At 56.1% G+C, this 17,189-nt stretch overlaps 1 protein-coding gene across 1 annotated transcript in view; it reads right to left on the reverse strand.

Moving 5' to 3' along the window:
- The window catches only part of XKR6 (XK related 6), a 223,456-nt gene that overhangs the window by 12,698 nt on the left and 193,569 nt on the right, over positions 1 to 17,189 (reverse strand). The window contains exon 2 of the mRNA XM_031442049.2: positions 10,691 to 10,887. Within this exon, the coding sequence (XP_031297909.2) occupies positions 10,691 to 10,887 (197 nt within the window). The remainder of the gene's footprint in view (positions 1 to 10,690; positions 10,888 to 17,189) is intronic.

Consider the following 17,189-nt stretch of genomic DNA (forward strand, 5'->3'; position numbering starts at 1 on the left):
CTGCAATGCACAGGACAGCTCCCACACACACGACAAGGAACGATCTGGCCCCAGATATACTAGAGCTGAGGCTGAGAAACCCTGCAATAGGGTGTTCTTATCTCCTCAGTGTTCTCAAGTTAAAAAACAAACTGGGAACCGGGGTGTGTCCAGCAGCTGAGATTCAGGCTTCCTAAAGCGTCTTCCTGAGAAGTGTTGAACATCCTGAAAGAGGCCTTCGGGGCACAGACCAGGGACCTTGGGAGGGGCTGTGAGATTCGCACCTCTCTAGTCTGATACCTGGACAAGGAGTCTCTTCTGAGCTGATGGTGGCGAGCTGATGGTCACACTAGGAACACGTGGACCACAGGAAGGTAGCAGCCCTCCCCTCAAGGAGCTTCAAGGTCAAATACGGGTATTTAAAGGACTGGGCAATAGGAAAGCTAAATCCAGCCCTCTGCCTCACTTGCCTCTTCTTTCTGAGATGCTGTTGGAGCTATCAAAATACCTCTCTCACAGCCAGCTGCATAAAGGCAAACTATAGAGATTCTAGAACAAATGTCAGCCACTCAGCTGGCATGGACAAGACTCAGCGATGCCTGGGTCCCCACGGGCCCCGCCATCTGCCATCACTGGAAGTTCCCAGCAAATCCATCCTCATTGAGGAGGAAACACCTGACCAGGCTCAAGGCCCTGAAGCTCCCAGAGTGACTGCATTTTAACAGAGGCCTTGAGATGCTCTGGCGCAAGCACATGGGGCCTTAGCTCATTGTTTGTGATCCATGCGTAAAAATGTGGATTTGGAATATTCAATGAATATTTGATGTATAAACGTAGCACACTTACATATTTCTGTATCCATATATAGTGGAGAGAGAGAACATATATGCAGTGTATATATACATAGTGAATACAGAGCATGTATGTACAGCATTCTCTAGCACTAGCATGTTATGTTACCCCATACATACATATATAGAGAGAGATTTAATTATGTTTGAATCGGTATTTTTCCCATGTTACTTGTTATTGCCTGTCTCCACTAGAACATAGGCCCTTGCAGGGCAGAACCTGCCTGGTTCTCTCCGGGTACCCGCAGAGGCTCACACAGCCGAGCACACAACCGCTGCTGAAGGCAGATGTGATCCCATGAGCCTCTGTAATGTATTATCGTTGGCCATCAGCCTCACCTACCATATTTTGACAAAGGCCCAACCTAAATGATTCTCTCATGCAGCTGTGCCCTCCCACGAGAGGAGCAGGTTTGCAGTTCGGGGGCAAGAGTGTCTCCCAGCTCAATCTCACCTCGCAGGGCCCAGGGATTCTAGGTATGGAAGTGGGGCGGCAGGGAGGGACCTGCTGGGATTCTAAGATACAATGATGGAATTTAATCTAAACCCCAAAGTCATTCCCTCGCCCTAAACACGAAGGAACCACACATTTAACTCTTAGGCCTAGTCCCCCAGTGGCTTTCCCCTCTAATCTCACAGGGTCCCTACACATCCCCTGTGAGTAGATGAGGGCAGGTGTGAATATTCCCAACTTATAATGGAGACACTGAGGCTCAGAGAGGCTAAGTGATGGGGCAGAAGTCACCAGAAGGTTAACAGTGGAGCCAGGCTCCCACGGCTGGAGTTCCCACAGCTACTTCTGTCACATCCCCTCCATCCAGCTGCTCCTCCAGCCAACTGACTCTGCGTCTCCCTGAGAGGTCACCACGTGATTCGACCCCCCACAGAAGAAATCCCAGGAGAAGAAGGGTTTGGACCAATGGCACATCAGGGACTGAAGGGTGGGGAGGAGGGAGAGGCAGACGTGGACAGAGGCGTGGCACTGGCCATCCCAGAACTGACCTCTCCGGTCGCTGTGCCCTCTTCCCTCCCCCACCCCCCGGCACAGTGCGGAGCCAGAACCAGCGCTCTCCGTGGTCCCAGCCCAGCTGGCCAAGAGGAAAGGCCCCAGAGCCCCGGAAGGGAGCGGCAACAGGAACCCGGGGAGGGCAAGCGTCACCAGGTGGCTCTCAGACCGCTGTTGAGCTGCGCGGCAGCTCAGGTGAGCAGCCTGAGGAGGGAGGCGGGGCTGCTGAGCAGGTGAGGTTGGCGTGTGCCTGTGCTGGGCTGACTCAGGAGCAGTCCTGGCCCCTCGGCCCAAATTCTCGGTGCCGAGTGGCCCTGGATGAGAACAGCCTGCCAGGCAGAATGACGTCGCCCAATCAGAGCCTTGCTGAGTGTGGCCGCAACACGCGCCTGGGACAGCTGACCGTCAGGTTGCCCTCTTTGTGCCAAGAACGAACGTGTTTCACTTGCTCCTGACAAAACTCCTCTGAGGCAGGAGCTACCAGCCACGGTTTACGAATGAGAACGCCAGGGCTCAGAGAGGTTGAGGGCCTTGTCGGACGAATGCAGCAACTAAGTGCAGACCAGGGCGTGAAGCCGGGCCTGCTGGTCCACGCCGGGAGCATCCCGCCACGCAGAACAGGAGGCAGCGCCTTTTCTCCTAGGTGACCATCTCAGGAGACTACCAGGGGCCAGGCAGAGCAGGCCTCGAAGTGCCTGGTTATTACTGGGCTGTGTGAGGAAAGAAATGATGGGGCCCCAGCAAGAGCAGGAGGTGGGGATGGGCCCCATGGTGGCACAGGCGGGCACATCCTGCAGCGGGCAGGCTCCTGAACGCCAGGGTCTGGCAGCCTGGGGCACGTGGGGTCTGAACGTGCGGGAAGGCCTGGAATTAAGACGGCCCTCCCTTGCCAGCCTTACCCCAGGTTGGCCGTGGAGTGAGCGCCTCACCCCTGGCGCCCCTCTAGACACCACAACCCACCCAACACCTCCGATTGGGTCCAGAACTGAATGGGGGGTCCCTGGAGGTCAGTTTTATGGGTGAAAACATTGAGGCTCGGAAAGGAAGCAGAACAGCTAACAGGGGTCCCTTCTCAGTGTCTGCTCTATTCCACCCCCTCCCAGGAGTGAGGGAAATGTGACACAGGGGAATGTCTCTCCTGAAGCCTGTCAGCCTTCTTCCCTTGGAAATCTTAAGAAATAGAAAAGATCTTTTGAAGATCATTTAATTGCTGCCTTTCCTGGAGCCGGAAGTTCCCACGAGGCCTCGAGTTGGCGACTGTCTCTAATGTGAAAGTCTACCCTAAAAATCAAACACTGCTCCCACCCAAATCTCGCTCAGATTCCCCGAATATTCTCTCCCTTAGCGTCATAGCCTGCCGGGCTGAAAGGGGCTTCGGGAGTCCCTCTCGCCCTCAGGTGTGTTACTCAGGCCCAGAGAAGACGAGATGAGAGGGATTTTCCCAGCATCCCTCACCACGGTCTAGACAGCTGACTCACGACCCATGGCTCCTTCCGCTGGCTGCCTCCCTGACGTGGGAAAGTAGTGGAGAGACCTCACGGGAGAGCAAACCCAGGATGGGTGGCGTGTCTCTGTGGGGCAATGAAACTGTTCTGAGATTGGTCGTGGTGATGGCAACAACTCCACGGATATACAAACATCCGCTGAACTGCATGCTTCAGATGGGAGAATTGTGTGATATGTAAACTGTGTCTCAAAGCTGTTTAAATATTTTGTACAAAGAAGAGGAGGAAGAGACGCTCTGCTGGCAGGAACCCCATGTAGGGCTGGGCTATGGAAGCAGTCCGGGCACCCCGTTCCCACCATCTCAGCCTCCGGGCTTCTCCCCAAACACTGGAGTCGCCTTCTGAGCCCAAGGCCTTGCCCTTGGCTGTTCCCTCTGATACTTTTACTTCCAGAGATGCTCGGGGCTGCCTCCCTCCTCCCTCCCTCCCTCCTTCACATCTTTGCTCAGAGGTCACCTTCTCGGAGGCCTTCCTGACACGCTACTGAAAGCTGGACACAGCACTGCCCCCACTGCCCGGCTTTAGAGCTCTGCTTAGGACGTACCACTTTCTAACATACAAGACAAAACAGTTGTTGTGTTCGTTGTCTGTCTCTCCCTACAAGAAAGGTAAGCTCCTTGAGAGCTTATGAGCAGGACTGGAGAGAGACCAGAAAGCATTTTTCACATTAGAAAAAAGAAATCTCCCAAGAGGAGAGACATGGACGCCTTCCACTGTGGGGAGAGGAAGGCGGGGAGGGCCGTTGAACCAACCCCACAGCTGAGGAGCGACCCCGGGCCTTCCCTCGCCTGAGAACCGGAACCTGGGAGCTCGGTCCTCACAAGGAAGGGAGATGTGGAGACGGAGCTGATGCCTCCTCCAGGAGGCCTTTCGTCCTCACCAGGGACAGGAAGAAGGGGTCCCGAGGCTACAGAGGAAGGCACAGACAGGAGCAGACGCTGGGCGAACCCTCGCCTCCCTGCCATGCTCAGATGCCAGCGGTCAGCTCCTGCTGGAGAAAGGAGCCAGCTCGAAGCAGAGGTACCCGCCCCCAGAGGGGCTTTTGATGTAACAGGAGCCAGCAAGCAAGGTTAAGAAAGAAGAAAACCATTAGGGAGGTTAACACCGAAGGGACAGAAACAAAGAGCCCTAGCTGGATCTTAGAGCCCAACGTTTGTTTAAAAGAAAACCAGTGTTTAAAGGCAGGGTTTAATATTTCCTCGTGCTTCCTTGTCTTAGTAAAGGTGCTTGTGTTCGCATCGGTTTCGTCCTAGGAAGCCGTGCTTATTCATGGTTATGGGAGGAGAGGGGACCAGCCAGGCGAAGTGTGGTGCTTGAACCACATCTTCTAGATGTGCTACCATCCTACCTGCAGGCGCAGTGCGGCAGGAAGAGGCGCCTTCTCTAAGAGCCTTCTTGCTATGTGATCCTGGGCAACTTACTCACCTCTCTGTGCTTCAATTTTCATATGTTAGACAAGGAGGGTGGGCTAGGTGGCTCTGATCCACCTCTCCAGTTCTAAAGATTCTGCTGCTCTAAACCCCTCTGCAGACTGAAGTCGTGAGGTTAAAGTTTTTGACACCAACCACCCCGACATCTATTGCAACCCAACCTTCTCCTTCAGGTGAGCTCCTATTCATCCATCAAGATCCAGATCAAATGTTACCTCCTCCACCATGTCCCCCAAAACTGTTACTCCTCCTCTGTAAACACATCTGTCACAAAACTTCAAATGCACTGAACTTGACCATAAAGTCCTGAAGGGTAGGTGTCTTTGCAAACCCATTCCCAGCACAGCATCTGGCCCACAGCAGGTGCCTGACGAGTGGTGGTGTGATGCCAGGGGAAAGCGGTTGTCAGGGCCCAAGAGAAGGATAACTCCTCAGTGTGAGCTCAACCAAAAAAGGCAGACTTGGGTGCTGCGTGGGTGGAGAGAGCGGTGCTCCCCAACCCTTGACGATGTTTATATGGAAGCATCAGAAAAGCCCAAAAGTCAGGAAAGGCGACAGAGCTGCTAACTCCTGACCCAATCCCCCAAACCCGATCCCCGCGGCCCCTGCTCCGTCTCAGCATCCCCAGTGAGAAGCCACCCCCCCGCTGTCTAGCACTGCACACGCCAGTGCCACGAAGCCCTGGTGCTTTCTGCTCCAGAGCAGCCCTCCATCTGCGCACTTGGCTCCTTTCCCCAGCACCCTGAACCCCATCGCTCCACCCCTGGACCTCCACTGCAGCCCCTAATGGGTTCCTGGCTCAGCCCGTGTCCCCTCCCTGCACAGCAGGGAAGGGAATCTTCTTTCAAAGCTAGTCTGATCATACAGCTTTCCTGCGTAACCCTTCCCACTGCACTTGTATAAACCCAAGCTGTCGGGCCCCTGCCATCCTCTCCATCCTCATCCCACATCACTCTCCTCCCCGCCTGACCACCAGCCTCCAGCCACGCTGAGTCCTTTAGCGTCCTGGAACAAGCCAGGCTTTTCCTACCTCAGGGCCTTTGTATATGCCATTCCTTCTGCCTAGAAGGCTGTTTCTGCTCTTCCCAGAGTTGGCTCCTTCTCCTAGTTTATACTCAGCCTAACCACCAGCCCTCTGGAGAGGCTTTCTCTGACACTCCTGCCCAAATAAGCTTTGTCCACACCCCACCCCAAGTACCGTGGTCCTGACACCATGTTTGTTTAAAGCCCCGACCACAACCTGTTGGCTGTCTAACTGTTTCTGTTATGTCTCTCAAGAGAGAATGGGAGACTCATGAGGGCTGGACCACATCTGTTACGTTCCCTGTTGCCCTCCGCACATAGTACGGACCCTGACTTAATGCATCTCTGTTGAATGGCAGACCGCAGCCGGTACCCACAGTATGCCAGGCCAGGTGCTGTAGAGGGCTGTGGGCAACTAGTTAGACCTTCACAGCCACCTAAAGGTAGTTATCATCCCCACTTTACAGGTGATGAAGCCCAGTCAGGAAATTAACTTGTCCCGTGTCGTGAAGCCGATCAGTGGCAGAGGGGGAATTCACGCGCAGCTCTGTGGACCCTTCTCACTGTACAGACTGCCTTCCAGTCCCAGACACAGCTTAGAAGACTGGCAAAGCTTTCAGCAGACACAAGGCTCGCCGCCAGCGCAAACGGCATGTCAGACAACATGCTCCCTTTATATCTTTATTTGTATCTTTATTTAAACTTTCAAGACATCAGATGTAAGAAAGACCCCACTGAAGTACCAAATGACTTTAGCATCATCATATTTGTGTGGTTTATTATTACTATTACTCTTATGTTTTGACTAGAATCTGGATTTGTGGGTAAATTGGATACAAATTCATCTTGTAGGCTGAATATCGCACTGTCAACCCAGAGATGAAGGAGGAGGAAAAGGTGGAGAGAAGGCACAAGAGGAGGGGTCTGGCATCGGGCCAGACGCATGGAAAACTCGCCCATGACAGCAAGAGGGACCTAACCATCTACCTGCAGTGATGGTGTGGCGTGGACAGGCGTCACCAAAGGCCCACCAAACAAGGCCGACTAGCCATGATCTCACTCGTAGAGCTGGTGGCCCAATTCAGAAAGTGCACCTGCAGTAACAGCTCTACCGTCACCAACAAGAAAATGGCCACACAAGTCCCCTGACGTTCATCTGTCACAAACACTCACAACGAGCCTCTGTGGGAGGCGCTAATACTATCTCCATTTCAGAAAAGAGAAAATTGAGGAACAGAAAGGCTCGGTAACTCACCGAAGGTCACACAGCTGTCAAGCAGCAGGGTGGGGTCGCCCCATCTTGCCAGGCTGCCGCCTTCCAAGAACTCACATCACCAACAAGTCCCTTCCAACGTCACAGTCACACACTTTCTCTCCCCTTCTCCAGTTTCTAATATTTAAACTGATTTTCTTTAAAGTGTGTACATTTATTGCCGTTTTTACGGGAAAAGAGAGGGAAGGCATGTGTCACCATAACACAGGGGGCCGGTGATGAGTGGACATTCTGGAAGTCAGGGAAGAGGAATGTGCCATGCACTTGCCGGCTGTGCTCCGTGACAGTGACAGTAAATTTCCGTCCTTCCCATCAGCCCAGCCAGCCCTGCAGACCCATCCTCGTCTCAGGGACTCACATCCCAATGGCAAACATTGCCACTGACCTTTGTTGAGCCCAGTGATTCCCAGATGTAATTAACTATGAAAGTTTATTTCGAGAAACACCTATTCCACACTCGAGACAAACACAAGGAAATGCTCCCCCAACCTCTGAGCTGCTGGCACCAAAAGAGGGGCATGTGGGCGAAGAGCCAGGGCGAGCATCCCCGGGCGAAGGCAGCATGGCCCTCGTCACTGCCAGGCTACTCACCACGGCTCACCGGCAGCCCCGTGGCCTTTGCTGACCTTGGATCCCGGGCTCCCACGTCAGGAGGGCCCCCAGGAAGCAATGCCTGCTGCCCCTTGAGTTTCCTCTCCAGAGACTTCACCTCCAGCCCCTCCGTGTTTAGAACCTGAGACGCTATCATAGAAAGGGCAGGCTTACGGAGGAGGCCGGGGCGGAATGGCCCACAGGGTGGAAGATGGGGGATGTCCCTGGAACCTTGCGCACGCCACTCCCCTGGAAATGAGAAACATGCCCCCTTAGGTGCCTGCAAAGCTCGACAGTGAACAGAGCACTCTGTGTGCTGTACGTCACTGCAGCCCCGCACAGCTCTAGGTACAGTCACCATCTCCGCCGTTGTACAGAAGAGGGCAGGCGGCCTCGATAATGTGAAGGGCAGAGTCCAAAGTCACAGCAGGTGTAAAAGGTGGAGTAGAACCCTGGTCTCGGACAAATGTCCACCGGGAGCTTGCCCCCTGTGTCACCCTGCCACCTGCCTCATCTAGTTGCAGGGCAGGGATGTGGCCAAAGTTTGGAAAAGGAAGGATCACTTGGCTGCCCTGATGATATGGTGGGGACAGGGGAAGATCTGAAACTGAAGTGACAAAGGGCAGCTTAGATAGGGGCCTCAGGCAGTGACAGGGTGGAAAAGGGGGGACTCAGATGGAAGGGAAAGGGGCTCCTCCCCAGCCCCGGCAAACCTGCCCCAAGCTGGGGAGCTGCAGCCAGCAGGGTGAGGGCAGGCTAGGGGCGGAGGCTGTGGTGAGTGAGCAGGAGGGGTGCCCATCACAGGGCGCCTTATCCGACATCAGAGGCCCACGGGCTCCCTCGGGGCTTACAGAGCAAGGATGTGTGTGATGCCGGTCTTCCTCCAGGTTCAGTCATCAAGGGCTGCTCTCTGAACTGCCCCACGGTCCTTCCTCTGAGGATGGGAGAAGCAGGGACTCCCAGGGCCTCAGCGGGGACAGCTGTGGGCAACCACCCACGCTAGTTTATTGCCCAAGCAGATGACCTGGCTCCCCGGGCCCCCCGAAGACAGGCATCTGTGGGTCCCCGTGTTCCCTAGTTCTTCTCGATGCCAGTGGGAGTGCGTCCAAGAGAGGAGGAGAGACCAGGCAGCTGTCAGCCCCGCCCTCCTCAGCCCGGCTGCCCGCTCAGTCCCCGGGCGCCCCAGCTGGAGTAGACATCTAGTTAGCACCTCCCCACTCCTCTCCAGGCCTGCGTTGCTGGTGCTGCAGACACCGGCGGGGCTCCAACTCCAAGCAGCCGGACGCCCCAGGGCCCAGGGAGGCCTCTTCCCGGCAGCAGGGACTGCGGAGCCTGGGAGGCTGAGGCTGGGAGGATCCCACGTGCCTCCTGCTGCCCGGGGGTCCCAGAGGCAGAGGCTGCGCCTGTCTCCTGCATGCAGCCTGCACTCCGCACGGGGTTGTTGGGTGGGGCGGGGCCTCGGATCCCCAGCCCAGCGTGGGTGCAGCCAGTGCTCCCTGTGACAGACTGCCTGAAGCCCCTGTTCCTTTGGGGGCACTTGGAGCTGAGGCTGCCCTGGCTTGGGGTGGGCAGGGCACTTGAAGCACAAGCCAAGCCCCCTGGGTGGGGAGCCTGTGGGCAGCACAGCTGGCTTTAAGTGTCAGGATCGAGCCCCCTGGTCTGAACAGCTCAGCCTCCCCTGACTGGCCTTGGAGGATAAAATTCCCTTTCCACAATGACTAAGGGGAGTGGAGCCGGCAAAGCGCCAGCCAGGGTGGGTAAAGTAAGGAGGCGAAGCAGTTTGACAAAAGGCCAGGGTTTGGCTGCCCTTGCCAGACAGCGTGCGGCAAGGGGGTCTGGCTGGAGGGCCCCCTGCAGGCGTGCGTGAACATGGTGGCACCGAGGGCCCGAAGGAGCAGCTGGGGGAGCTGTGGACCCAGAGCTGAGGACCTAGGAGGCGAAGAGGCCCCACTGGCCAGGGAGAGATGGGATGGGGAGCAGAGCCAGCTACCCCGGATCATACACGCTCATCCCCTCTGGAGTCAGGAACCTCCGGGCTGAGTCCCTTCAGCAACATCTCTATTTGAATATTTCCAGTGACAGGAAACTCACTACCTCCTGAGACAGTCTTTCCATCACCAGATGGCTCCTGCTGTTTGAAATGTCCCCACACGTGGAATTGATAACGGTCTCCCTGTAGCTCCCCCCACTCTTTGTCACAATTATTCTTCCCCTGACTTCCCTCATCCCTTCAAACGTTGGGATTCACATATCCCTGGTCTTCCCCAGACAAAATGTCCCTGGTGTCCCCCGAGTGTTGTGATCTGCAGCCCCTCCTCCTCCTAGACCTTCTCCCCAGCTGCAGCCCCAGCCCCCTTGAACTATGACACAACCATAATACTTGCAGGCTGGTCCGACCTGGGGTCTGACCTGACATTGGTGACCTGGGCCTTGACCAGGGGAGCCCAACCTAGAAAGGGCTTCGAGGGCAGCCAGGTGGCCCCCAGAGGCTTTCTGCTGCTTAGAGACCAGAGCTGTCCAGACCGGACCCTAGGCCCTTCGAGGGGTCCTTGGGGCCAGGAGCAGGGAGGTAGGGGCAGGTGCACTGGGCTTGGGACCCCCTCCCCCACTCATCTAAGTAGAACAGAGCTACTTGCTCCTACGGTACACACGGTGCATCTACATTTTACAAATGAGTTTGAAGCAAGAGCACAGCTTTAAAATGTCTAAAACTGCTGATGCCGCCTGACAGGATTTCGTGTTTTGGGCACGTGCTATCCTGAGGCCACTTCCTGCGTCCTGTTTATGTGCAAATACTGCGGCTCAGGCCAGCGCCAAGAAGAGGGGCCTTTCCCCCCAGACTGGGAGACCAATGTCCCCTGCCCTGCTGCTCCAGGGACATGGAGACCCGGCTCCGCTCTGCTCATGGGACGGCGGGGCAGGCTCGCACATGGGTGCGTCATGAGAACTCGGCGGCAGTCGGGACGGCCGCACCCCTAGGGTGTGCACGGAGGGCTGGTCCCAGCCCAGGGGTGGTGGCAGGGGGCACTCACAGGGCAGAGTCTCGGCGCGGCTCTTCTGGATCATTATGCAGAGCTGTAGCACCAGTTGGGGGGCGCTTTCCAGGAAGGTCTCCAGGAGGCGCAGCATGTTAACGTCTGCATATTCGTACATCATAGCCCAGTAGAAGCGTCGCTGGTGTTCCTTCTGCCGCTGGCTCTGAATCCCCAGGTACATGGTGCGGATATACCTGCAGAGAGACGGGACCGAACACAGAGAGTGTGGGTCGGGGTGGGGGTGAAGGAAAGGCCAGGCCATCCCCCCAAACAGCATCTCCTCCTTTGCCCTGAGGTTTTCCAGGTGCTTAGAGCAGTTCTAGGGGTTCTCCCAGCCCTCGGACACGGTCCTGAGGCTTCGGTGGGGGAGTTGGGGGGAGGCCATGGAAGGGATCCCAGACAACCTGTCCCTTTCCCTGCCTCGGTTTGCTCATCTGTAAAGTGAGAAATGAAAGAATGGGACCAGATGATTTCCCAGGCCTGCCCATGAAGCATCACAAGTGAGCTCAGGTTCAGGGTCCCGAGTGGGGAGGGGGGAATCTTCCAGCAGAGTTTTCGCCTCTCTGGAGGAGGAGGGAATTAGCATTTGGGAAGTTCCTGCTATCACTGGCTGGCTAGCCGGCCCGGTGTTGTCTGGGTCCCAGGTGACAGGCGGGTGTAATTCCCATGTAGGACCAACAGGTGGGGCTCACGTTCACAGGCTCCACAGCTGGATGGTGGACAACCAGGAGCCCGCCCAGGGCTGCGGGACCCCAAAGCTCATGTGTGGCCCCCTCTACACTAGGGAGACATGGAGCCTACAATGGAGTCTCCATCCAGGTGTGGCCCAGGACACAGTCACAGAAAGGCACTGACCGCTGCATTCAGGAGAGTCAAGAGGCAAAGGAAGCAGGTAGTGGGCTCTGGGTTCAAATCTGTCATCTGCTAATTGTGGGATCTTGGACTAATTCCTCCAACTCTGTATTCTTGTTACTCTTCTTCAACATGAGGAAAAGAATCAGAGCATCACAGGGCTGGTGGGAGATTAGGGAGATAACACACGTGCTGGGCATGTAACCGGGGTCTGAGTTAAAAAGCGTACACACCTGCCTCACTTTTACCTAAACTTTGGAAGCTGTCCCCAAGCCACGGTCCAGGGGAGGCCCGAAGGTACCATCTAAGCCAGCCAGCACTCTATGGGGCCAGGCCAGGTCCAGAGGTTCAGGAAGCACAGCTTTGTGGGCCCAGTTAGGATCAAGAATGCGAACCATAAACAGCCAACAGGACAGAACCACACGTGCATCCATGAACATCCCCTGGGAGTGCATACCACTGTGCCTTCTAAAAGCTGTACTGGAATCAGAGGGTGAGCGCACGGATGGCCATTATGGAGTCCCCACCGTCCCTGAGCACCGTCAGGGGCCCACGTGGGGCTGCTGGCTTCCTTCTCTTTGTCCCCATCACCACCGCCAGCCTGGGCCCCACCATCACCCTTCTCTCCTGAACTGAAGCTGAAGCCTCCTAGCCGGTCTCCCGGGGACCACTCTTGCCCCAGAACAACGCAGTCTTTGCACAGCAGCCAGCACCCGCAACAGCCACGTGGCCAGCAGAGCCTTGGTGCCGTGGGTATCCCAGGTCAAATGTGGTCTCCGTGCTCCAAAACTCAGCTCTACCCAGATGTGGCACCTGCAACTTACAGTGCCATGGGCCACATACTTGCACAAATATGCAGTCTCTCAGGGGTACACTCAGACCGCAGACTCTGCCTCTCCCAAGATGGAGGGATAATGTAGCAGAGCCAAGCCTACCATCCAGGTCCCAGGGCAAGGTAACACCAACACTCAGACTCACCTAGATCTGCCCCACCAGGGCAAAAGGAGCACTTGGCCTGCCCCTCCACCCCCATGTTCCCCAAGCCACGAGCCCCTCTGCCCATCATGGCCAGGACAACGGAGGATGACGAGTCTGGAACATGTTGATTCAACCATGTCTGCCTAAGAAACCAACCTTGAATCTCCCCTGTGAGAACATTCCCTGCGGGAAGAGATGAGGGTGGGAGTGGGCAAAGCCAGAGCCTCTCCCCACTGATAAGGAAACAGATGCCGGGAGCCCAGAGTGCACTGGGATCAAAGCCAGATATCATGCGTCCTGGGACCCCAGCTCACGCAGTCTCCCACCCTGGAGTAGGAGCTAAATCCGAGTCCAGAGCAGGATCCCCAGTCAAGGGCCTTCTAGCTACTCCGCCCCCTCTGGCTCCTGTACCCTCATCTTCTATCCTTAAGTCCTTGGGTCCCCAGTAGACCGCGTCAAACCCAGTGTGGGTCTAGGTGACCTCTGGGGCCACCCAGCCTCTTGCTAAGCCTTCAGCCCCTGCTCAAAGACAGCCTTGGCCCGTGGCCACAAGGTGGCGCCAGACCCTAAGCCTCGTGGGAAGGCTGCTCTGGCAGTGATCTCATCTCATAGAAAGGCCTGCACCTTTCTATGCAGCAGGAGCCTCGGGGTGCACGGGGGCCAGGCGAGACTGAGGGGCACGGTACCTTCAGGAGACACAAGGTGGGCTGCAGCTCCCCCGCCTTCTCCCCTTCCCTGGCAGCTTCCGGAAGGCTCACCTTCCCCAGGAATGCAGTCCTGGAGAGAAGACACACAACTCTCCTCCTCCTGGACTCGCTTCCACCTGGACTTTGTGTCACCTCCTGTCATACCATCTCTCTCCTAAGAACGTCGGATCATGAAATGAACGGATCTAAAACAAGGTGGCAGCTCGTCCTCCTGGAGCGAGGCCTCAGGAAAGTGGGGCCTGGTCCACAGTCTGCAGGGCTGCACGACCTTGGGCAAGTCACTCCCGAGGCTGGGTCTGCTCTGCTCGCCCATCACAGAGGGGCAGGCTGGAGGATCCCTGAGCCTCCACCTACAGGTCATAACTCCATCCTTGTGCACTTTCTCAGAGCGTAAAGGATGGCCGAGCATCTTTACAAATAATACCCAGTGTTTGTCTGGCACTCATATGTGCCAGGCGCTGTTTTGAGCACTTTGAACTTACTAACTCATTCAGTGCTCACTACAAACTTCTGAGATAGATTCAATGTTATGCTCACTTTACAGATGGCAAACCGAAGCACTGACGTTAAGAAACGTGCTTCAGTTTACCCAGCCGAGGAAGGGGCTGAGGAGGGCTTCAAGCCCAGCAACCTGGCTCTGGGACCAGTGCTCTCCTATGCATACACTTCTTAGAGGTAGACCAGTTGTCTGTTTTCTTCTTCACTTAGTCTAATCTGCTCTCTGCGCTTCAGTGAAAGAGCACTGTTTGTCCCAAACACTTGGGCTCTCTTCCAGCCCTATCACTGGCTGTGTTACCATGGGGAACATCTCCTATCCTCCTGGAGTCTCCATGTCCTCATCTACACAATGCCTGGCCCAGAATAGGACCGTAGGACATGTTGACTGAATGGATGCATGCCACCATGTCCCCTTGGAGGGTTCCAGGGGGCTCAAATGAGGCAATGCTTGTGAGAATAGATGGGAGACCAGAAGCCACAGATGCCAGCTGTCACTGCACCCCCACCAGGGGGCACTCTTCCTGTCCTTCTCTCAGTCCACTCTGTTTATTCTTCCAAGTCTATCTTCTCGCCTTACTTTGTAAACCATGGAATTGTTTAAAGCTCTTTATATTTCCAGGAGAACTCTCTAGCTCTCTGAGCACATTTTCACTTTTATAGCAGCACTTTGAAGGACACATGTTTGTCATCTTTTTCCCATTGTTTCATCTGAAACTCAGAGAGGCTGAGTGATTTTCCCAAAGTCACATAGTCAATCATGGTTCAGGGGAATCAGAGGCCTTGTCCAAACTATGTTGCCCCAGTGGGAGTTAGCTATAGCCCTGCCTGAAACTAAGGGAAATAAATGATTTCTGCAAAAAAGCAAGAGGCTGAACAGTTTCATCTGTCTGGCCCTACAGTCCCATGCTGCTTCTTATGACAACCCCAGAAACAGCATTTTGAAAACCCACATTCAAAGCCCCAAATAGGGCTGAGTCAGGTTTTGTGGGGCCTGAAGCTTAGAAGACCCTCTTTAAGAAAAAAGTAAAGTCTACCAAACATTTAAAGTAGAAACAGCACCAATTCTACATAAACAGGGTGGTCTCAGCGTCCCCTAGCTCTCACCACGCACATACGAAGTGGCTCCTTTGGGGGCCCAATTCTGTGAGCTCTGATACCCCACCTGGGGAGAGGTGGTTGCCTCAGAGGGCACCTGGGACCCCAGTCTGGCCTTGGTCCTTAAAGCTTCCCCCAAGAAGGAAGGAGGGCCCTAAGCCAAGAGCATCACGGTGGAGCAGGAAGCACACACAGACTCAACGCCCGCCCTCTGCACCCTCCCTAGGCCCACCCCCTCCTCCGAAGGCGGGGCCAGAGCTGTCACAGAGATGAGGCTGCCCCACCAGGGCCCATGTGCCAGCTACAGAGGGGATGCGACCCTAGGAAGCCACAGAAATCTGCTGTGTGTTATGCGAGCTGGACGTCAGGGTAGACCCTGCGTTTTACCTGCGAACCCCAAGTGCAGAGCAAGGCTGGGGGCATGGAAGGCCGGGTTCTGCAGAGCGTCTGCTCCTTGCCGGCATCTGTCCTGGTGGCAGGGCTGGTTCAAAGCCACACAGCACAGCACAGCTCCTTCCCTCCCTTCCTGAGGCTCCCAGGGTCTTGCCAGCCACTGGTGTCCCACAACAAGGAGCGTGTTAGCAGCCAGAGAGCTTATCCAAGATGCACAGGACTTGGACACGGCAAGCACAGCTTGGGGTGTCACGCACTTTCCCCGTCGCCGTGGGCTAGTGAGCCCATCACCGGCCAGTAAACTGCCTTGCTCCCCAGCTGGCCAGGCCCCAGGCTTGCTGGTTCTCTCCAACCAGAAATCAGAAGGGCAGCCTCTCCCCTGCAGCCAGCACAGAGCTGCGGTTGGTTCCATGTGAAGTGCTCCTGGCTGTCCTTTTGAGCCCTAGACCACCAAGCAATTAGCTTGGTACCAGCACGATGCCCAGGCTGGGGTCACGTGAGGACACGGCTCTGGTCCTGGCTGCAAAGCTGCCAGGCAGCCCACAGTGGCTGAGCCACCAGACCGGGCCCCTCAGGCACCAAGGGAGGAGCCAGTGGGGCTCAATAGCTCCTGGGGCAGGTTTCCGTGGGGAGGAAGATTTAAGGGGGGGCTTTCTTCCCTGCCTTCATGACACCGGAGGCCCCTCCCGGCCCCATCCTCCTTTCCCTGCCCCGCTGTCTGCCCTTCCTGCCTACAGCCTCCCCACGAGTTGGGACAGCATCCTGACTCTCTGATCCTTCTCCCCTCACTCTCTCCAGAAACACCCCTCTAACCCCGCAAACATAGCCTTAGACCTTCACTCCAAGTGGCTGTTAAATGCTCCAGGGGCCCCACACTGCAGAGATGTCTGTGGGGCTGGTGCTCGGAGGCGGGAACGGAGGAGGTGACGTAACAACGACTCGGGAGTAACCTTAACAGCTGCGGGTTCTGGGCCCCCAGCACGCGCCCGGCCTGCGGCTTTACCTGGACCATCTCATTTAATCCCTCAACCGCGTGAGGCAGGCATCGTCACCCGCCTTTGGAGACAGGAAACTGAGTAGAGAACTTGCTGGTATCACCCAGCTGGGGTTTGCTGGCCCCAGGGACTCCCCCAGAGCCCCACCATGAACTTCCTTCACAGTGAGCGCCACCAGGCTGCTGTGCACGTGTGGGAGCTGTGGTGAAGAACTGTCATTCCCCAAACTGCAAAAACTTAGGCTTCATCTTTTAGGAAATGAAGTGTCGAAGACAATATTAAAGATTAAATCAGTGGAAATGGGGAAAAAAAAAAAAAGACCTGTCGTTCCCGTGGGCCCCTCGGCACAGGAGGACGGCACCAGCCCAGCGCTGCTCCCCCTCGGACCCCCGGCCCCTCGCACGGTGTCCAGCATGCAGAAGCAGCTGCGGGACACCTGCCAGCTGAATGAGGTCAGGGTCTGCACTCGCGCCCCCGCCTCCGGACTTGATGCAACCACACCACTCGGAGGGGAGGCTGGAGGCTGGGCTGCCCCCGCCTCTGCGAAAGCCGCTTCTTGGGGACAGTCTGAGACGCCCCCGCAACCAGCAAGGCCTGGCTTGCCCTGGAGGCCCTGAGGCCTGGAGGCGGGTCTGGGCCAAGGCCACGGCAGCACTCTGCCCCAACAGCCCTTCCAGGGCTGTGGGCCCCGAGTCAGGGCTGCCTCTGCCCCCGGCGGCCAGGCCTGCGGGCGGCCACGGCTGGGGCTGCGCTCTGAGCCTCCTCGGCCAAGAACTGCTCTTGCTCTTTCCGGGAAGACCCCAAAGCTGGCCTCGAAGGCAAGACACACCTTTGCTCTGAAGCTAATGATAATATAGTTACTCGTCTGGAAGACAACTTGCTTAAAAAAAAAAATTCCTTTAACTCACAGAAAACAAACTAGCAGTTACCAGAGGGGGGAGGAGCAAGAGAGGTGACGAGGATTAAGGGGTGCAAATT

Source organism: Camelus dromedarius, chromosome 36 (assembly GCF_036321535.1).
Source record: "Camelus dromedarius isolate mCamDro1 chromosome 36, mCamDro1.pat, whole genome shotgun sequence".
NCBI lineage: Eukaryota > Metazoa > Chordata > Mammalia > Artiodactyla > Camelidae > Camelus > Camelus dromedarius.